The sequence below is a fragment of the Saccopteryx bilineata genome, chromosome 2 (assembly GCF_036850765.1).
Source record: "Saccopteryx bilineata isolate mSacBil1 chromosome 2, mSacBil1_pri_phased_curated, whole genome shotgun sequence".
NCBI classification, from domain to species: Eukaryota; Metazoa; Chordata; class Mammalia; order Chiroptera; family Emballonuridae; genus Saccopteryx; species Saccopteryx bilineata.
The window spans coordinates 283,315,138-283,330,126 of NC_089491.1; the positions used below are offsets into that span (position 1 = coordinate 283,315,138).

Genomic DNA, 14,989 nt, shown 5'->3' on the forward strand with positions numbered 1-14,989 from the left:
CACGCACTTGTCAGTACAGAAAAAGTAGTACCTCCTTTCAAACAGCATTGGCTACTTCCTATTTTTTTTTAATTTTTAAAATTTTTATTTTTTTTATTTTGGGGGGGGCGAGAGAGAGAGAGAGAGAAGGGGGAGGAGCAGGAAGCATCAACTTCCATATGTGCCTTGACCAGGCAAGCCAGGGTTTTGAACCGGCAACCTCAGTGTTTCCAGGTTGACGCTTTATCCACTGTGCCACCACAGGTCAGGCCAGCTACTTCCTATTTTAAAACCTCCAGTTTACTCGAAAGCCTCTCAGAAAGCAGTACTGGTCCCTTCTTTTTTTTTTTTTTTTTTTTAACAGAGACAGAGTCAGAGAGAGGGATAGATAGGGACAAACAGGAACGGAGAGAGATGAGAAGCATCAATCATTAGTTTTTCATTGCAACACCTTAGTTGTTCATTGATTGCTTTCTCATATGTGCCTTGACCTTGGGGCTACAGCACGAGTAACCCCTTGCTCAAGCCAGTGACCTTGGGTCCAAGCTGGTGAGCTTTTGCTCAAACCAGATTAGCCCTCGCTCAAGCTGGTGAGCTCAAGGTCTCAAACCTGGGTCCTCCGCATCCCAGTCCGACGCTCTATCCACTGTGCCACTGCCTGGTCAGGCAAGTCCTAGTCCTATTTTTATTTTCTTGTCTTCCCTTCTATTTGAATATGGTGTGATTTTTCTAAATAGTCTTTCTCCATAAAAGGAACCTGTCAGAGTTTTAGTTGGAAAAGAAAATGTATGTTTTCCACTCAATGTTTAACTCCTCTTTATTTTTTTATTTTATTTTATTTTATTTTTTTATTTTTTTTCATTTTTCTGAAGCTGGAAACAGGGAGAGACAGTCAGACAGACTCCCGCATGCGCCCGACCGGGATCCACCCGGCACGCCCACCAGGGGGCGACGCTCTGCCCACCAGGGGGCGATGCTCTGCCCATCCTGGGCGTCGCCATGTTGCGACCCTCCTGGGTGTCGCCATATTGCGACCAGAGCCACTGTAGCGCCTGGGGCAGAGGCCACAGAGCCATCCCCAGCGCCTGGGCCATCTTTTGCTCCAATGGAGCCTTGGCTGCGGGAGGGGAAGAGAGAGACAGAGAGGAAGGCGCGGCGGAGGGGTGGAGAAGCAAATGGGCGCTTCTCCTATGTGCCCTGGCCGGGAATCGAACCCGGGTCCTCCGCACGCTAGGCCGACGCTCTACCGCTGAGCCAACCGGCCAGGGCCTTTAACTCCTCTTTAAACTATGTTAGCAGTATGTTCCCCTGGAGAGGGAAAAAACACACATGATCGATTTTGAAGATGTGATGAGACTTCTCAATATGTTTCATAGTTTTTTAAGAAGAGTATTTGTATTGTCTGTTTTTTAGGTACCCCACAAATAAGTGGGTGAAGCTGGGGACATTCCATGGCAGAGATGAGAGAAACGTGCAGAGTTTCCCTTTAGACGAGCAGATGTTTGCAAAATATGTGAAGGTAGTGTTGGCACACAGGGCTGTGTCCCAGCGTGCACACGGACCTGTCACTCAGACTTTATAACCTCACTCGACTGCTTAGGAATAAGACTGGGGGCATTTACTGAAACATCCCGTAAAATCATTCTTACTTGGATATATTATTTTATCAGACAAATGATAATACATTACCTTTGTTGTACCTAGAAACCTAGACCAGTGTTTGATATTTGGGGCTCTGATGAAACTTCAGATTATAATCTTAATTTTCTTGAGTCTTTATATATTATCTTCATAGTATAGATCAGGGGTCCCCAAACTTTTTACACAGGGGGTCAGTTCACTGTCCCTCAGACCATTGGAGGGCCAGACTATAAAAAATCCCTGTGTATACTGAACAAATCCCTGTGCATACTGTACATATCTTATTTTAAAGTAAAAAAACAAAATGAGAACAAATATAATATTTAAAATAAAGAACAAGTAAATTTAAATCAACAAACTGACCAGTATTTCAATGGGAACTATGATCCTCTCACTGACCACCAATGAAAGAGGTGCCCCTTCCAGAAGTACAATGGGGGCCGGATAAATGGCCTCAGGGGGCCGCAGTTTGGGAACCCCTGGTATATAGATTTTTAGGTCATTTCAACTTCACTACCTAGTTATTGTTATTATTACAGATTTTGCCTTTTTATATTCAAGTAACATATTGTGTATCCAAATTCCAATTTCAAATAAAGGCAACTCTTAAACATTTTTATTCAGTATTCCTGCTGCTTTCTCCACTAATAAGTAGAATTACTACTCTTGAATTGGATTTAGACAAAATATGAGGATTTCCTACACTTGTCTCTTCCTCCTTTTTTTTCCTATAAAATAATAGCGATACCTTAAAGTACCATTGTGTTCATAATATGACCTTTTGGAATAACAGTTGCTCTAATTTCTCTGTTTTCTTCCTCAAATGTGAAAACTTTTAGCTACCTAATTGTCTTCTGGGATTATACTGTCTGTCTTGTTAATAAGCATGTGTTAAATTGGCTTCTTTAATTGGGTAAACTTGTAGTATTCCTAGTTTCAGTGTGAGCATACTAAATTCTATTCTTAAAAGAGTTGATATTCTCAGTCAGTAATTCAACAATTTTCAGGAAAATGAAGGTACATTTCAATTCCTTTTAAAATGAATGCTGAAATAGTTTAATGGCCTTTTTATAGAATGTGATGAAGGGAAATGTTAAAAATTGTTTGGCAGGTGATTTAATTTTTCAGTTCATGCAACTCACATGTTGTGAAATAGTTCTGAGAATCCCTTACACCATCTACTTTGTTAATAATGAAATGGCATTTTCTTGTAGCATAAAAATATGCCAGAAAAAATTCTACCCAATCTCCTTTATGGTGGGAGACTAGAGAGCCTTTTGACGATTAGTTTTCTAAAAAGTCCTTTTTGGTAGAACTAAATCTAAAAGCAAAAAAACCCCAAACATTAAATGTTACCTGGGTTTTTCTTATCTCAAAAGAACTAAACCTAAGCCTACAAACTCTTCTTCAGTAATTTATATTTTTAAAGGGTATTGATTTATGTATCTTCTAGTGTTCTGTACTTAAAATAATAGCATACCAACAATTCATGTTTTCTCTAAAACAATTTGTATATAATATTGTATAACTATTTCATGTTATGGGAGTTAGTCTTTTCAGTATATATGTACAGAGATACATAAATCTGCATATGTATTAATATATAAACTCATAGGTATATTCATTATACTTATAAGTGTTATTTAAAGTAATGTAAAGCACAAGTTGATTCTAGTGACTGTTATTACTTTTAGAAAGCTGTCTTAACTAACAAATAAATAAAACAACAGCCACAAATTTTAGGTTATTCAACTTATTAGCCTCAACATTAATTTATTTCATTACAGTTAGATTATACTTTCTAGTTGTGATGGTAAAAGTTTCTGCAAAGAATTAAGGGTACTACAATTTTATCCATCAAAGTACCTTGCTTTCTCTACTTTAATTGTGCAATATAATTTACAAATATTAAATGTTGCTTGTGGCATGTTATCCAGACTTTGGAACTGATTTCTTTTTCTCTTCCTTTCTCTTGCTTCAGATGTTCATCAAGTACATAAAGGTTAGCAACCTCTCTTTTGAAATATTGGATAACAGGGCATTGCATATTACTGCATGGCAAACAAGTTACGAGTATTGCGTTTGGGGAAATGAGGACTTTATCTTTAGAAAGGTTATAGATAAAATCTGAGTAGACTGTTGGATAGTACCACACCACAGTGCCCCTTCCCATTTCCTGTGCTTTTGTTCTTCAGGTGGAGTTGATATCCCATTTTGGATCAGAGCACTTCTGTCCACTAAGTCTTATAAGGTAATGCGGAGCAAAGCACATTCATTGAGTGATTATTAAAAACAAATGATGCACAGAAATCGTAGTGTACATAAAGTGAAGACATTTCTATTATGTGAAGTAATACCATAGAAATATAAGCTGTTAAGCCTTTTTTTTCCTTTCTTTTGCTGTTGAATTCATTTTAGGAAAACATCAAAATTCCCTCTGTTAAGTAAAAATAACCATCATTTTATGTTTTTGGTTTAGTTTGCTTTCTATTTTGCTATCACGATAATATAAGGCACATTTTACACTGATGTCAAAACTTGGTCATTATATTTTAAATGCCATGAATAGATTAAATTGACATTTTAATGGAAACAATGGCTGACTGCAGTGTAAGGAGCGGTCATTATTTTGGAGTTCAAAAGCTAATGGCCCTCAAAACATGGTCAAAGTTAATGTATGTTGTCATTTATTATAAAGAGATGACTCTTAACAACTGTTTTGTTTTGAAAATCTGTAATGAAATTGTTGTTAATAGGGTGTTTGGCACTAGCATGGTGGAAGAGTATGAAGAGATTGCTGATTCCCAGTATCAGTCAGAGCGGCAGGAACTATTTGATGAGGACTATGGTAAGTGATTTTAAAACAAGTGACTGTTATGTGTGCTAAATTGAATAGTAATGGGTAAGTATAAGTCAGTTTAAAGTATATATTGGTTGTCTTTAGACTTTATAAATCTACTTTCTAAAGTGATTTTCTATTTTTATAAATTGAGTTTTTTTCCAAGCCTATCAACCAGTATTTGTAACTGGAACTTCCTTCCATAATTTCTGTGCTATAAATTATGATTATGTTCTTGTGCCAGGCCCAAAAACCCATTAAACTCCTCGGGTAACTAAAGTAGTGGAACTGAACATGAATTCCTTTCCTTTGCTTTGGAGCTGAAAGCAAGCACATTGGAGCCCGAACCTTTGAGGGGCGCCCTTGAGCCAAAAGGGGTTGGAGGTTTTACGACACCCTCTATCTTAACTTTCTCAGGGCCTAGCTCTAAGACAGGTAGTCAACCTTTTTATACCTACCGCCCACTTTTGTATGTTAGTAGTAAGATTTTCTAATCACCCACCGGTTCCACAGTAATGGTGATTTATAAAGTAGGGAAGTAACTTTACTTTATAAAATTCATAAAGTAGCATTACAGCAAGTCAAAGCATATAACAATAATTACTTACCAAGTACTTTATTGTTGGGTTTTTGCTAAGTTTGGCAGAATAAATCTTTATAAAACAACTTACTATAGTTAAATCTATCTTTTTATTTATACTTTGCATACATAGAAATTACATTAGTTAATTGAATTATTAATGGGATCCCTGAGGCTGATGCTGGGAAACTAAATATTGAATATCCGGTTCAGTTTTTGTGAGGAACAAACGAAGATCTCCCCTTTCAGAAATAGTCAGGCGGTTTCTTTCTTTCGTCATAATATGATTAACAACACTAAATCCTGATTCCGCAAGATGTGAGGTAGGGAAAGGTATCAATAAACAATACCGTTTTCCACATATTTGGATATAAGACCGGCATTTTTTTATTTTGCTGTAGGTTTTCATATCCACCACTGTTGAATTTATGTTTACTTTCTTCATATCTAATTTCCAACAGTTCTTGGCAAGTTGTATCAGCCTTTTCAGTATTTGCGGTAAAAGGATTTTTAATCCAGTCATATACCTTCAATTTAAAAATATCTTCAAATCGTTTTTCCATGTCCAATTTAAGTTCGTTGAGGTGGCTACTGAATCTGTCAATATCCTCTGTAGTTGCATCATCTTTTATAGATGATAATTGAGGAAACTGATGAAATTCTCTCTTCAATAGATTATGACAAAGTAGTTCAAGTTTGTCTATAAATAATAGCACAATACTTTGGCAACCTATAAGAGTTTTATTAGCTCCTTGAAGCTGCAAATTGACATTGTTAAATCTCTTGAAAATATCTGCCAAGTAAAAGGCATCGTTCTTTACTGTTTTTAATTGTTGACACAGATTGGTCTCATTATTACTTTCAAAAAATTGTATGACACTATCATATAATGCTACAAATCCAGCCAAAGGTGTACCCTTTGACAGCCACCAAACTTCTGTGTGTAAAAGCAACTTAAAATCTTCATTATTGTCCTGGCAAAGCTGCCAAAACATTTTATCATTCTTTGCATTGGATTTGATCTTGTTTATGACTCGAATTATTATAGTTAATGATAAATGGAGACTTGTACTTAGATATCTGTTTTCCTACAAGATGTTGTCTGTGCACCACACAATGAATATATTAAACATTTGGCACTTACTGCTTCAAATAAGCAACAAATCCACAATAGTGGCCTACCATTGATGGTGCTCCATCAGTTGCATATGCAACAATATTATTCAAAGGAATACTATTTTTTGTAACGTATGTTCTCACAGTATTAAATATAGGTAATCCTTTTGTATCTGTGATGAGATTTATTGCAAATAGCATTTTTTCTCGTAATATATTGTTTTCATCAAAATAGCACACATGCCATCAATAAAGCATCATTATCTGCAATGGTAGATTCATCCAATTGCATGGGAAATGAAGAGTTTTGGAGAATACTTTTAAGTTTGTTTTCAACATTAACTGCCATTTCATCAATTCGTCGCTTTACTGTGCTGTCGCTTAGGGGCAACGTTTTGAAAATTTGAGGTATATCCTGATGCATTACTGTTGAGATAGACTCTCTTTTATAGAGGGTATTATTACAGTTTCTCCAATATTTTAGCTTATACCACTTTTTGCAATTATTTGTGAAATGCGATAAGTGGCAATTAATCCATCTTCGTTGTATGTTGTTTCTTAAATGATGCAACGATAGTTGAACGATTTTGATTTTTTTTTTTTTTTTTGTATTTTTCTGAAGCTGGAAACGGGGAGAGACAGTCAGACAGACTCCCGCATGCGCCCGACCGGGATCCACCCGGCACGCCCACCAGGGGGCGATGCTCTGCCCCTCCGGGGCGTCGCTCTGCCCTACCAGAGCCACTCTAGCACCTGGGACAGAGGCCAAGGAGCCATCCCCAGCGCCTGGGCCATCTTTGCTCCAATGGAGCCTTGGCTGCGGGAGGAGAAGAGAGAGACAGAGAGGAAGGGGGTGGGGGTGGAGAAGCAAATGGGCGCTTCTCCTATGTGCCCTGGCCGGGAATCGAACCCGGGTCCCCCGCACGCCAGGCCGACGCTCTACTGCTGAGCCAACCGGCCAGGGCCGATTTTGAAATTTTTTATATATTTCCTGAAAATATTCAATGGGCTTGTCCTTATCATTTGGGTGCTTTGTAGAAAGATGTTCTCGCAATCGACTTGGCTTCATTGCCTCATTGGATAATGTTTATGGCACAATAAACACATTGGATGTTGTTTATTTGCAACAGATTCTATGAAACCCATCTTCAGATACTCTGGCGAATAACTGCGTGTGTATTTTTTTTTTGAGACGACTCACTATATTTCACAATATTTTGTTTGAAGTTGTAAGCATGTGCTTGCTCTCAAAAATCTAACTATATACTGATTTTAGTTTCGATTACGTAACGATTTAGCTTCACTTATGTAATGTGAACAAAACTTATGCGCTTGAAGTCTGTTGCGTGCTCACGACGTTACAAGTGTCGTGGTTGAGCGAGAGTTTGTCAAGACGAGACTAAGTTAGTGAGTATCTGTGGTTGTGCATTTTATAAAATTTTATGTAGCGGGTGTTGGCCAATGGCATCACTTCTTTGCGATCGGGGCTAAGTAGTGAAACATTGGCTAGTTTTGGCAGTCCAAGGGAGCTTCCTAGAATGTGTCACCCTATTACCCTAAAATCTGGGAATCGAGATGAAAATATGAGTTAATTGGTGTCTCCATTGCCCGGCAGTTTCTGTCATAGAAACAAGCTTTGAACCATGAAGTTCTTTGACGAACTGCTAGTTTTGGGGTGACAATAGCGGTCATAAACTGCCCGCTGGATTGGGCGGCGGGTGTGGACCCGGGGTCAGGTACCTGGCTGCTCGCTGACGCAGGCCAGATGGTCTTGAAAGAGGTCGGGTGTGGTCCCAATACAAATGCCCTGTAACAGAGTCTGACCGCTGTCGTGATCTTGACTGGTCAACAGTTAGTCGATTAGTATGTGATTGCGGCGCTGTTTGGTTGCCCCGCTACCGCCCACCATGAAAGCTGGAACGCCCATTAGTGGGCGGTAGGGACCAGGTTGACTACCACTGCTCTTAAGAGCTCGTATGTCATCTTGTGAACAATCTAAATCTTCCCTTCAGTTTTCCCATAACTGAAATGAAGACTTCTACAAGGGGTTTGTAAAGTGCATTGAATACTTGAATAAAAGTCCTATATATATGATCAAAATTTTGTTAAGCAGTAGACTTGTTTTCCTTGGTTTACGGCTGTCAGATAAATGAATTCTGAATCTTGTTTTCTTTTTATCAACATAACTTAGATGCATAATGAATATTTATTGTAAAATTTGTCTTAAATGTCAGCTGACTGACATAGTCTGAGCTTTTAAACGTTATTATTGGATATAATTCTCAGTGTAAGTAACTTTATTGTCTCTTTAAACAGATTTTCCACTGGATTATAATACTGGGGAGGATAAATCCTCAAAGAATCTTCTTGGTTCTGCTACAAGTAAGTATTTTGGGGTTTTACTAGGCACTGTTAAGGTATTTCAACCCCCCCCCCCAACATCTGTGGACTTTTTGTTGTGGTGTATATAGTGTGGAAGGACCCCCCTCCTCCCAGTGTTCAACTTTGAGTTGAAGTTAGATCTGGCTTTTGAAAAGTATCTCTGGAAATAAAGTAGACAGAGTGAATGAAAAGAGGAGAGGAAAAACCACGACCGTAAATTCTACTCTAATTAAGTGCTCGTGGTATTAGGAAGTCTCGTTAGAGTGAGGAAAGGCTATGCATTTACTTGGGGACAGAATTATTAAAAAGGTTTTAGATCCTAAGAAGGGGAGCAGCTGGGTCATTATACTGGGTGGAAAAGGACTTTGACCAGGAGTTTCAAAGGTCGTACCATCAGCGAAATCCTAGCAAGTGAGGATTCTTTAAATAGTTTCCTATTTAATTACAGAATATAAAGTCTGTTCTTATTCGTAATAATGATTCCCAAGCAATAACAATAATATTAATATACTTTTTTACAGAAACAATGACTAAGATACTAGTGGTTTTGTTTCTTGTCATTCCAACCTAGTGTCAGCCTAGTACTAGGCTAGCTAAGGAGACGCATGGAAAAGACTTACCAGCTTATACTTTGTTTTCACCTTCAGAATATGGATAGGTGTATTTTAATGTTTGTTAGTTTTGGTTTTTACTGAAGAATTTAAAACTTACTGGAAGAAGCTTCCTTTTTATCTAGAAATTAATAAATGAATCGATTATAAGTAGATCCTGATCTTAGTGAGATTGAAGACTAGCTGCTTGTGCATTTCCCTTGTGGCTTCTAGTGCGTTGAATTGCTAGAACTTCAGTCTCACTGCCCATTGACTTCATAGCTCTCTTGCATACTCAGCCACAGTACAAATACTGATCATATGCTCTAAGCTACAGTATGTGGGGTTAAGAGTCATTTCTCTTTATCTTTTCTTTTCTCCCTTTATCTCTTCCTTTACATAGAAGACTATAGACCCAGATGGACTTTTTAAGGAACAGGAAGAGTGCTAAGAATATTTGCATGAGGAAGGAGAATCCTTTTATATAGTACCTAACTTTGGTGCTTATTACCCCAATATATTTTGTTTTAGTCTATTGTTAGTCAACTTTTTGGATGTTAGTACTTTTTAAGTAGGATCCGTAGCTATCTAGTCCATGACGGCATTAAAATTAGGTGCCTCATTCACTGCTGTGGGATGCAGTTTTTTTAGGAGTGAAAAAATGATGCTCTTTTGCCTATCTGGATGTTAATAGTATTGTTGGTGTCCTTAAGTCTGTATTATATAATACTCATCATGGTGTCACTGAATTAGCAGTGGGGAAGCATTATTGTTTTATGGGGTCAAAACATTGTCCTAGACTGAAAGATCTCTAACTTCTGTTGGTTATGGGGAATGAGGGGCCTCTTAGGGAAGTAATGCCTTATCTACAGTTGTAGATAAAAGAAAACCGTGTTGATATTCTTGGAGTTTTGTGTATCTTCTTACCAGGATTAACGCCTAGATCCCACTGAAACCTAGCTGTATCCTGGGGGCATCTTCCTTTATGTCATCACTATGGCCATTGCGGTATGTCAGTTGGCTACAGAGTCTTCTTTAGAGACTACTTTCTGGATCTTTCTCTTTGAAGGTGTGTTTCTTGATCTTTCTGTGATTCTTGAAGGGTAGTCCATTTATCTATCTTCCAGTGTTCTGGGTGCTGACACAATTTGTGTAGTGAGACAAGGTGGTGGGAGGATGTGTGCTGGGCCCCAGCCTGGAGAATGGGGTTTGATGGTCTCCAGGGTTTGGTTTCGGAACGGGAAAGCCCGTGGGAGCAGAGCGATCTGGCCTCGCCCACACACAGCTTACTGGTGTAGCCTGGCCTTGTGCCTGCCTTGCTGCGTCCCCTCTCCTCTGAAGAGCCTGGGCTGGCCGAGCCCGACCTTGCTGCCTCCAGCACGGTGTGACTTTAAGGAGTAACTAACAGTGGAATCAGGCCAAAGCGCTAGTGTCTGCACTAGAATGTCCGAGCTTGGCTATAATAACCACATTCTAAATTAGCTCAAAATTGGCCAATTTTGAACCTAATTTATATTTAATATTTACCTAGTGTCCTAAACAATTCTGTGGCTTTAATCTAATAGAAACTCCTTTTAGCTTTTGTTGTTGAGCAGTTAGTAGCCAGAGGAAATAATGTATCAGCAGAGTGTGTTGTTTCTGATGGGACCCGGTGCTCAAAGAGCATGCGTCCACATATGTAGAAATTCTTGATATATAATTTACTTAGACAAAAACAGAAATTACTAGAGCAGTGCTCGGCTGTGTGAGCCAACTCTAGCTGCCCACCCACCCGAGTCTTCTGATTGTATTCTTGAACCAGAGCATCTCAGTGTTTTACATCAGCAGAGATTTCTCCTCTTGCTCTGTTCTGCTGTCCTTCGTCACGTGGGTTTCCCGGACCAGTCTCTTTGATATTCTCGCAGGGCTGCACTTCCTCCTGAGTACTATCTGCATTTTGTTAGAACTGCCAGATCTGATGAAGGCCAGCTTTCTGTGCGTGTGCTTAAGAAAGGCAATTTTTGCTGTATGTCAAAGTGGTTATTTTTCTTTTATGAATAAGGTCCTAGAAGGACAAGAGAGGGAAGATGGGCCCACAGCGGAGGCGGCCGGGAGCGTGCAGGAAGCAGTCGTGTTGGCTGGTTGGTCTGTGCTCTTGCAGCAGGGGTTGTCGGTTCTCTGTGACAGAGGAGCCGTGCTGCTGGAGACTGAGGAGAGCAGACTGGTCCTGAATCCCCGGGAGAATTTCATTCTTAAAGAAATGAGACAGGGTGAATAGTTGCTCACCTCCCAGCAGAGGGGGCTGGCTGACCCAGGAAGGATTGGGGCGGTGCCTTCGGCGCTGTGTCAGATGGCTGCCTCGCCTGTGCTGAAGGCTGCTCAGTGATTATCCGCGGGACAAGCTGTCATGTGCTTCCGTGAAGATTGAGAGTGGTCAGGGTAGGATAGTTACAGAGCTGCTGTTTCTCAAGAGACCAAATAAATAAATGGCTGCATTTGGCAGTGTCTGGTGAACATAGCAAAATTATTTGTTGTAGGTTAGATAGGCCAAGAAAGGAGAAATTTGCTTAGTTGCTTCTGTCTCGTAAGTGACCCCTGATACTGTAAATAACGTGTTAAAATGATGAATAGCGTAAATCTTGATTGTACGTGCTAGTCTTAAAATTTAGGTCAAAGTAGAATACTCTAAAGCAGGGCTCCCCAAATTACGGCCCGCGGGCCGCATGCGACCCCCTGAGGCCATTTATCCGGCCCCCCGCCGCACTTCCGGAAGGGGCACCTCTTTCATTGGTGGTCAGTGAGAGGAGCACATTGACCATCTCATTAGCCAAAAAGCAGGCCCATAGTTCCCATTGAAATACTGGAAAGTTAATTCATATACCAAGCAGTTTGATTTTTCACTTAGAAATACAGACATGATCCAGAGGAACCTACCAATCTTCTGCCTGTGCCATTAAATTTACTTTTTCTTTATTTTAAATATCGTATTGTTCCCGTTCTGTTTTTTTACTTTAAAATAAGATATGTGCAGTGTGCATAGGGATTTGTTCATAGTTTTTTTTATAGTCCAGCCCTTCAACAGTCTGAGTGACAGTGAACTGGCCCCCTGTGTAAAAAGTTTGGGGGCTCCTATAAAGCTACCGTACTTTACACAGTTTAATAGATGTGTCCTTTTCTTGAATTCTTTAATAATAAACACTAAAACAGTTTGAAATCTGAGGTGAGATCACTCTTTGAAGCACAAGGGGCTTGGAGTGTAGACTGGATTCCAAAATTTGGGTTCTGTGAGGCAGGCCCGCTGACTACACTTCAGTGGCGGGCTCAGTGGGGGACAGACGCTGCCCTTGCAGTGCTGGTTGACTTTAAAGGTGCGTGTCTGAGGAAATGGCAGTTTCCATTGCTGCTTCATCTCGGTTTGGGAAGAAATGCGGAGTTTCCGTTCTTGTTTTCATCTTATGCTGAGCCTTCTCCGTAGCTCTAAGAACTAAGGCAGTTTCTCTATCAGTTTGCCGGGTCAACAGACAAGGTTGACATATAATCCTAGACCTGTAAAAAGCAAATATAAAGCTTTTGTGTGTCACACTAATAATTATTGGAAACAAAGTACCTCTGCTTTGTTTCCTTACAGATTATAGAGTCAGATTATATCAGGGTCAGAGTTAATAACTGTCTACTGGGTATGACTTCTAAAGCAGTCTGAGATCTGCTTTCTCGTGCCATAAAGCACATGCTTACAGGACCGGCTCCAGGGGACAGTCCCCAGCCTTCTTGACATGCTGGCTTTTCCTCTGCAGATCCTTTCCACTCTTCACATCTGAGGCTTTCACCAAAAGAGGGATGGAAACCTATGGATCTTTTTGGAGAATAACATGAAAATAACTGCTCAGGCTTAATATGTAGCCCATGTTAGATTTTGGTATTTTAATAGGAGAGACCTGCGATTGATGAGTGAATTTGTAGTGGAATTTCAGAGGTTAGACTGGGAGTGAAGTTAGATTCCCTTGAAGTCCCTGGAAGGAAGCCTCCTGTTCCCAGCACTGCTGTGTGTAGTTCTGTTTTGTGCTCCACACGTACCTTCGGCTGCGTAAGTAGACGTGAAGGTTTGGAGCGTACTCCCCATCGTCGGGATACCCTCTTTGGAAAGTGGCAGGATTACGAGTCGATAGATTGCTCCACCTGCAACACTTGGAGTTTTATGACTGTAACTTTAGTTAATCTGCCTGTGCCCATACTCCCCAATTCATGAAAGAGTTTGTATGATTTATTATCCATACACTGTTGTTAAAAGTTTCTAAAGAAAATAGATTCTATACAGTGTCAGTTTGCGGCATAATCATATTACCAATAGATACTGTACATTTATAGTTAAAAACAACAAAATCTTTGCTGCACTTTGGATAATAATTTTTCCATTTTGTTTATTTTTACCTATGTTAATCACCTGTTCAGGAAAAACTTGTTTCTTTGGCTTTTTTGTTTTTGTTTTAAAATGTAGAGGCCCTGGCCGGTTGGCTCAGCGGTAGAGCGTCAGCCTAGCGTGCGGAGGACCCGGGTTCGATTCCCGGCCAGGGCACACAGGAGAAGCGCCCATTTGCTTCTCCACCCCTCCGCCACGCTTTCCCTTTCTGTCTCTCTCTTCCCCTCCTGCAGCCAAGGCTCCATTGGAGCAAAGATGGCCCGGGCGCTGGGGATGGCTCTGTGGCCTCTGCCCCAGGCGCTAGAGTGGCTCTGGTCGCAACATGGCGACGCCCAGGATGGGCAGAGCGTCGCCCCTGGTGGGCGTGCCGGGTGGATCCCGGTTGGGCGCATGCTGGAGTCTGTCTGACTGTCTCACCCTGTTTCCAGCTTCAGAAAAATGAAATAAATAAATAAATAAATAAAAATAAAATGTAGAGTGTTCTTAAAGAAAAACAGGCTTTTCTGTAAAATGCAAATTTTGGTTGTCATATTTCTATCCTGTGTACATGTTGAATTACACTTGAATTTTGTGAGACTGAAGACAGTGTTTTGGTAAAAGATTTGGAAAGCTTCTTTTTTTTTTAAAAGTACAGTTGACTTAAATTTCTTCCTGAAAAAAAAATTCAGATTTATGCTTTATACTTTTGGGCTCAAATTTGTGTCCTATATTAGACTTACATAGTAAGGTGAATAAAAAATAGTAAAAAAAAATGCAAAAAGACCATCATAAATGGTTCTTTGATGATCTGATACCCAGTTTGATGAGAATATTCAGGTATATTGGTATTTCTTTCTGATTGAATTTTGTTTTAGATGCCATTCTAAATATGGTGAATATTGCCGCTAATATTCTCGGAGCAAAAACTGAAGACCTAACCGAAGGTACCTGATAATTTCATGGGTCTTTTAATTATCTGATACTTGAGGGGTCTTCCTATTAGGAAAGTTAATTCATATGCCAAGCAGTTTGATTTTTCACTTAGAAATACAGACATGATCCAGAGGAACCTACCAATCTTCTGTTATTCCTTTCATTTAAGTTGCATGAGTTCTCTCTTGTCATGGGGTCCTGTCTATATATAATTGTGAATTGGTTTTTTGCCTCTTTCTGCTATAGAAGTACAATGATTTTACCCCCTCTCCCCTGAGGTTTTGGTGCCCTAATGGTACACCCTCTTTATTACTTAGCAAATAGCTACTCAATTTAGAAAGCAGCTTTTTTCCTTACTATGCGCCAAATAAGAATATTATTAACACGGAGAAATAAACTTGCCCTTTTAAAATAAAAGAAAAACGTAGTTCCAAGAGTAAACTTAAAATGACCCAGTTATTTCTCCTCCTTTTCCTATAGAAACTCTTTCAGGTATGCAGAAAGCATATGAATCGTGTAAGATTACACAGAAGTCATGGTCCTCCGACTGGCTT

The 14,989-nt window shown here is 39.7% G+C and overlaps 1 protein-coding gene across 4 annotated transcripts in view; it reads left to right on the plus strand.

Annotated features, from left to right (window-relative positions):
• SUCO (SUN domain containing ossification factor) overlaps positions 1-14,989 on the plus strand; it is a 67,869-nt gene that overhangs the window by 34,782 nt on the left and 18,098 nt on the right. For 2 of the 4 annotated variants that reach the window (XM_066261173.1, XM_066261170.1), the window contains exons 11-16: positions 1,393-1,498; positions 3,602-3,622; positions 3,816-3,871; positions 4,377-4,468; positions 8,472-8,537; positions 14,378-14,446. In XM_066261173.1, the coding sequence (XP_066117270.1) occupies positions 1,393-1,498; positions 3,602-3,622; positions 3,816-3,871; positions 4,377-4,468; positions 8,472-8,537; positions 14,378-14,446 (410 nt within the window). The remainder of the gene's footprint in view (positions 1-1,392; positions 1,499-3,601; positions 3,623-3,815; positions 3,872-4,376; positions 4,469-8,471; positions 8,538-14,377; positions 14,447-14,989) is intronic. The other 2 variants (XM_066261171.1, XM_066261172.1) reach the window with 1 other exon arrangement.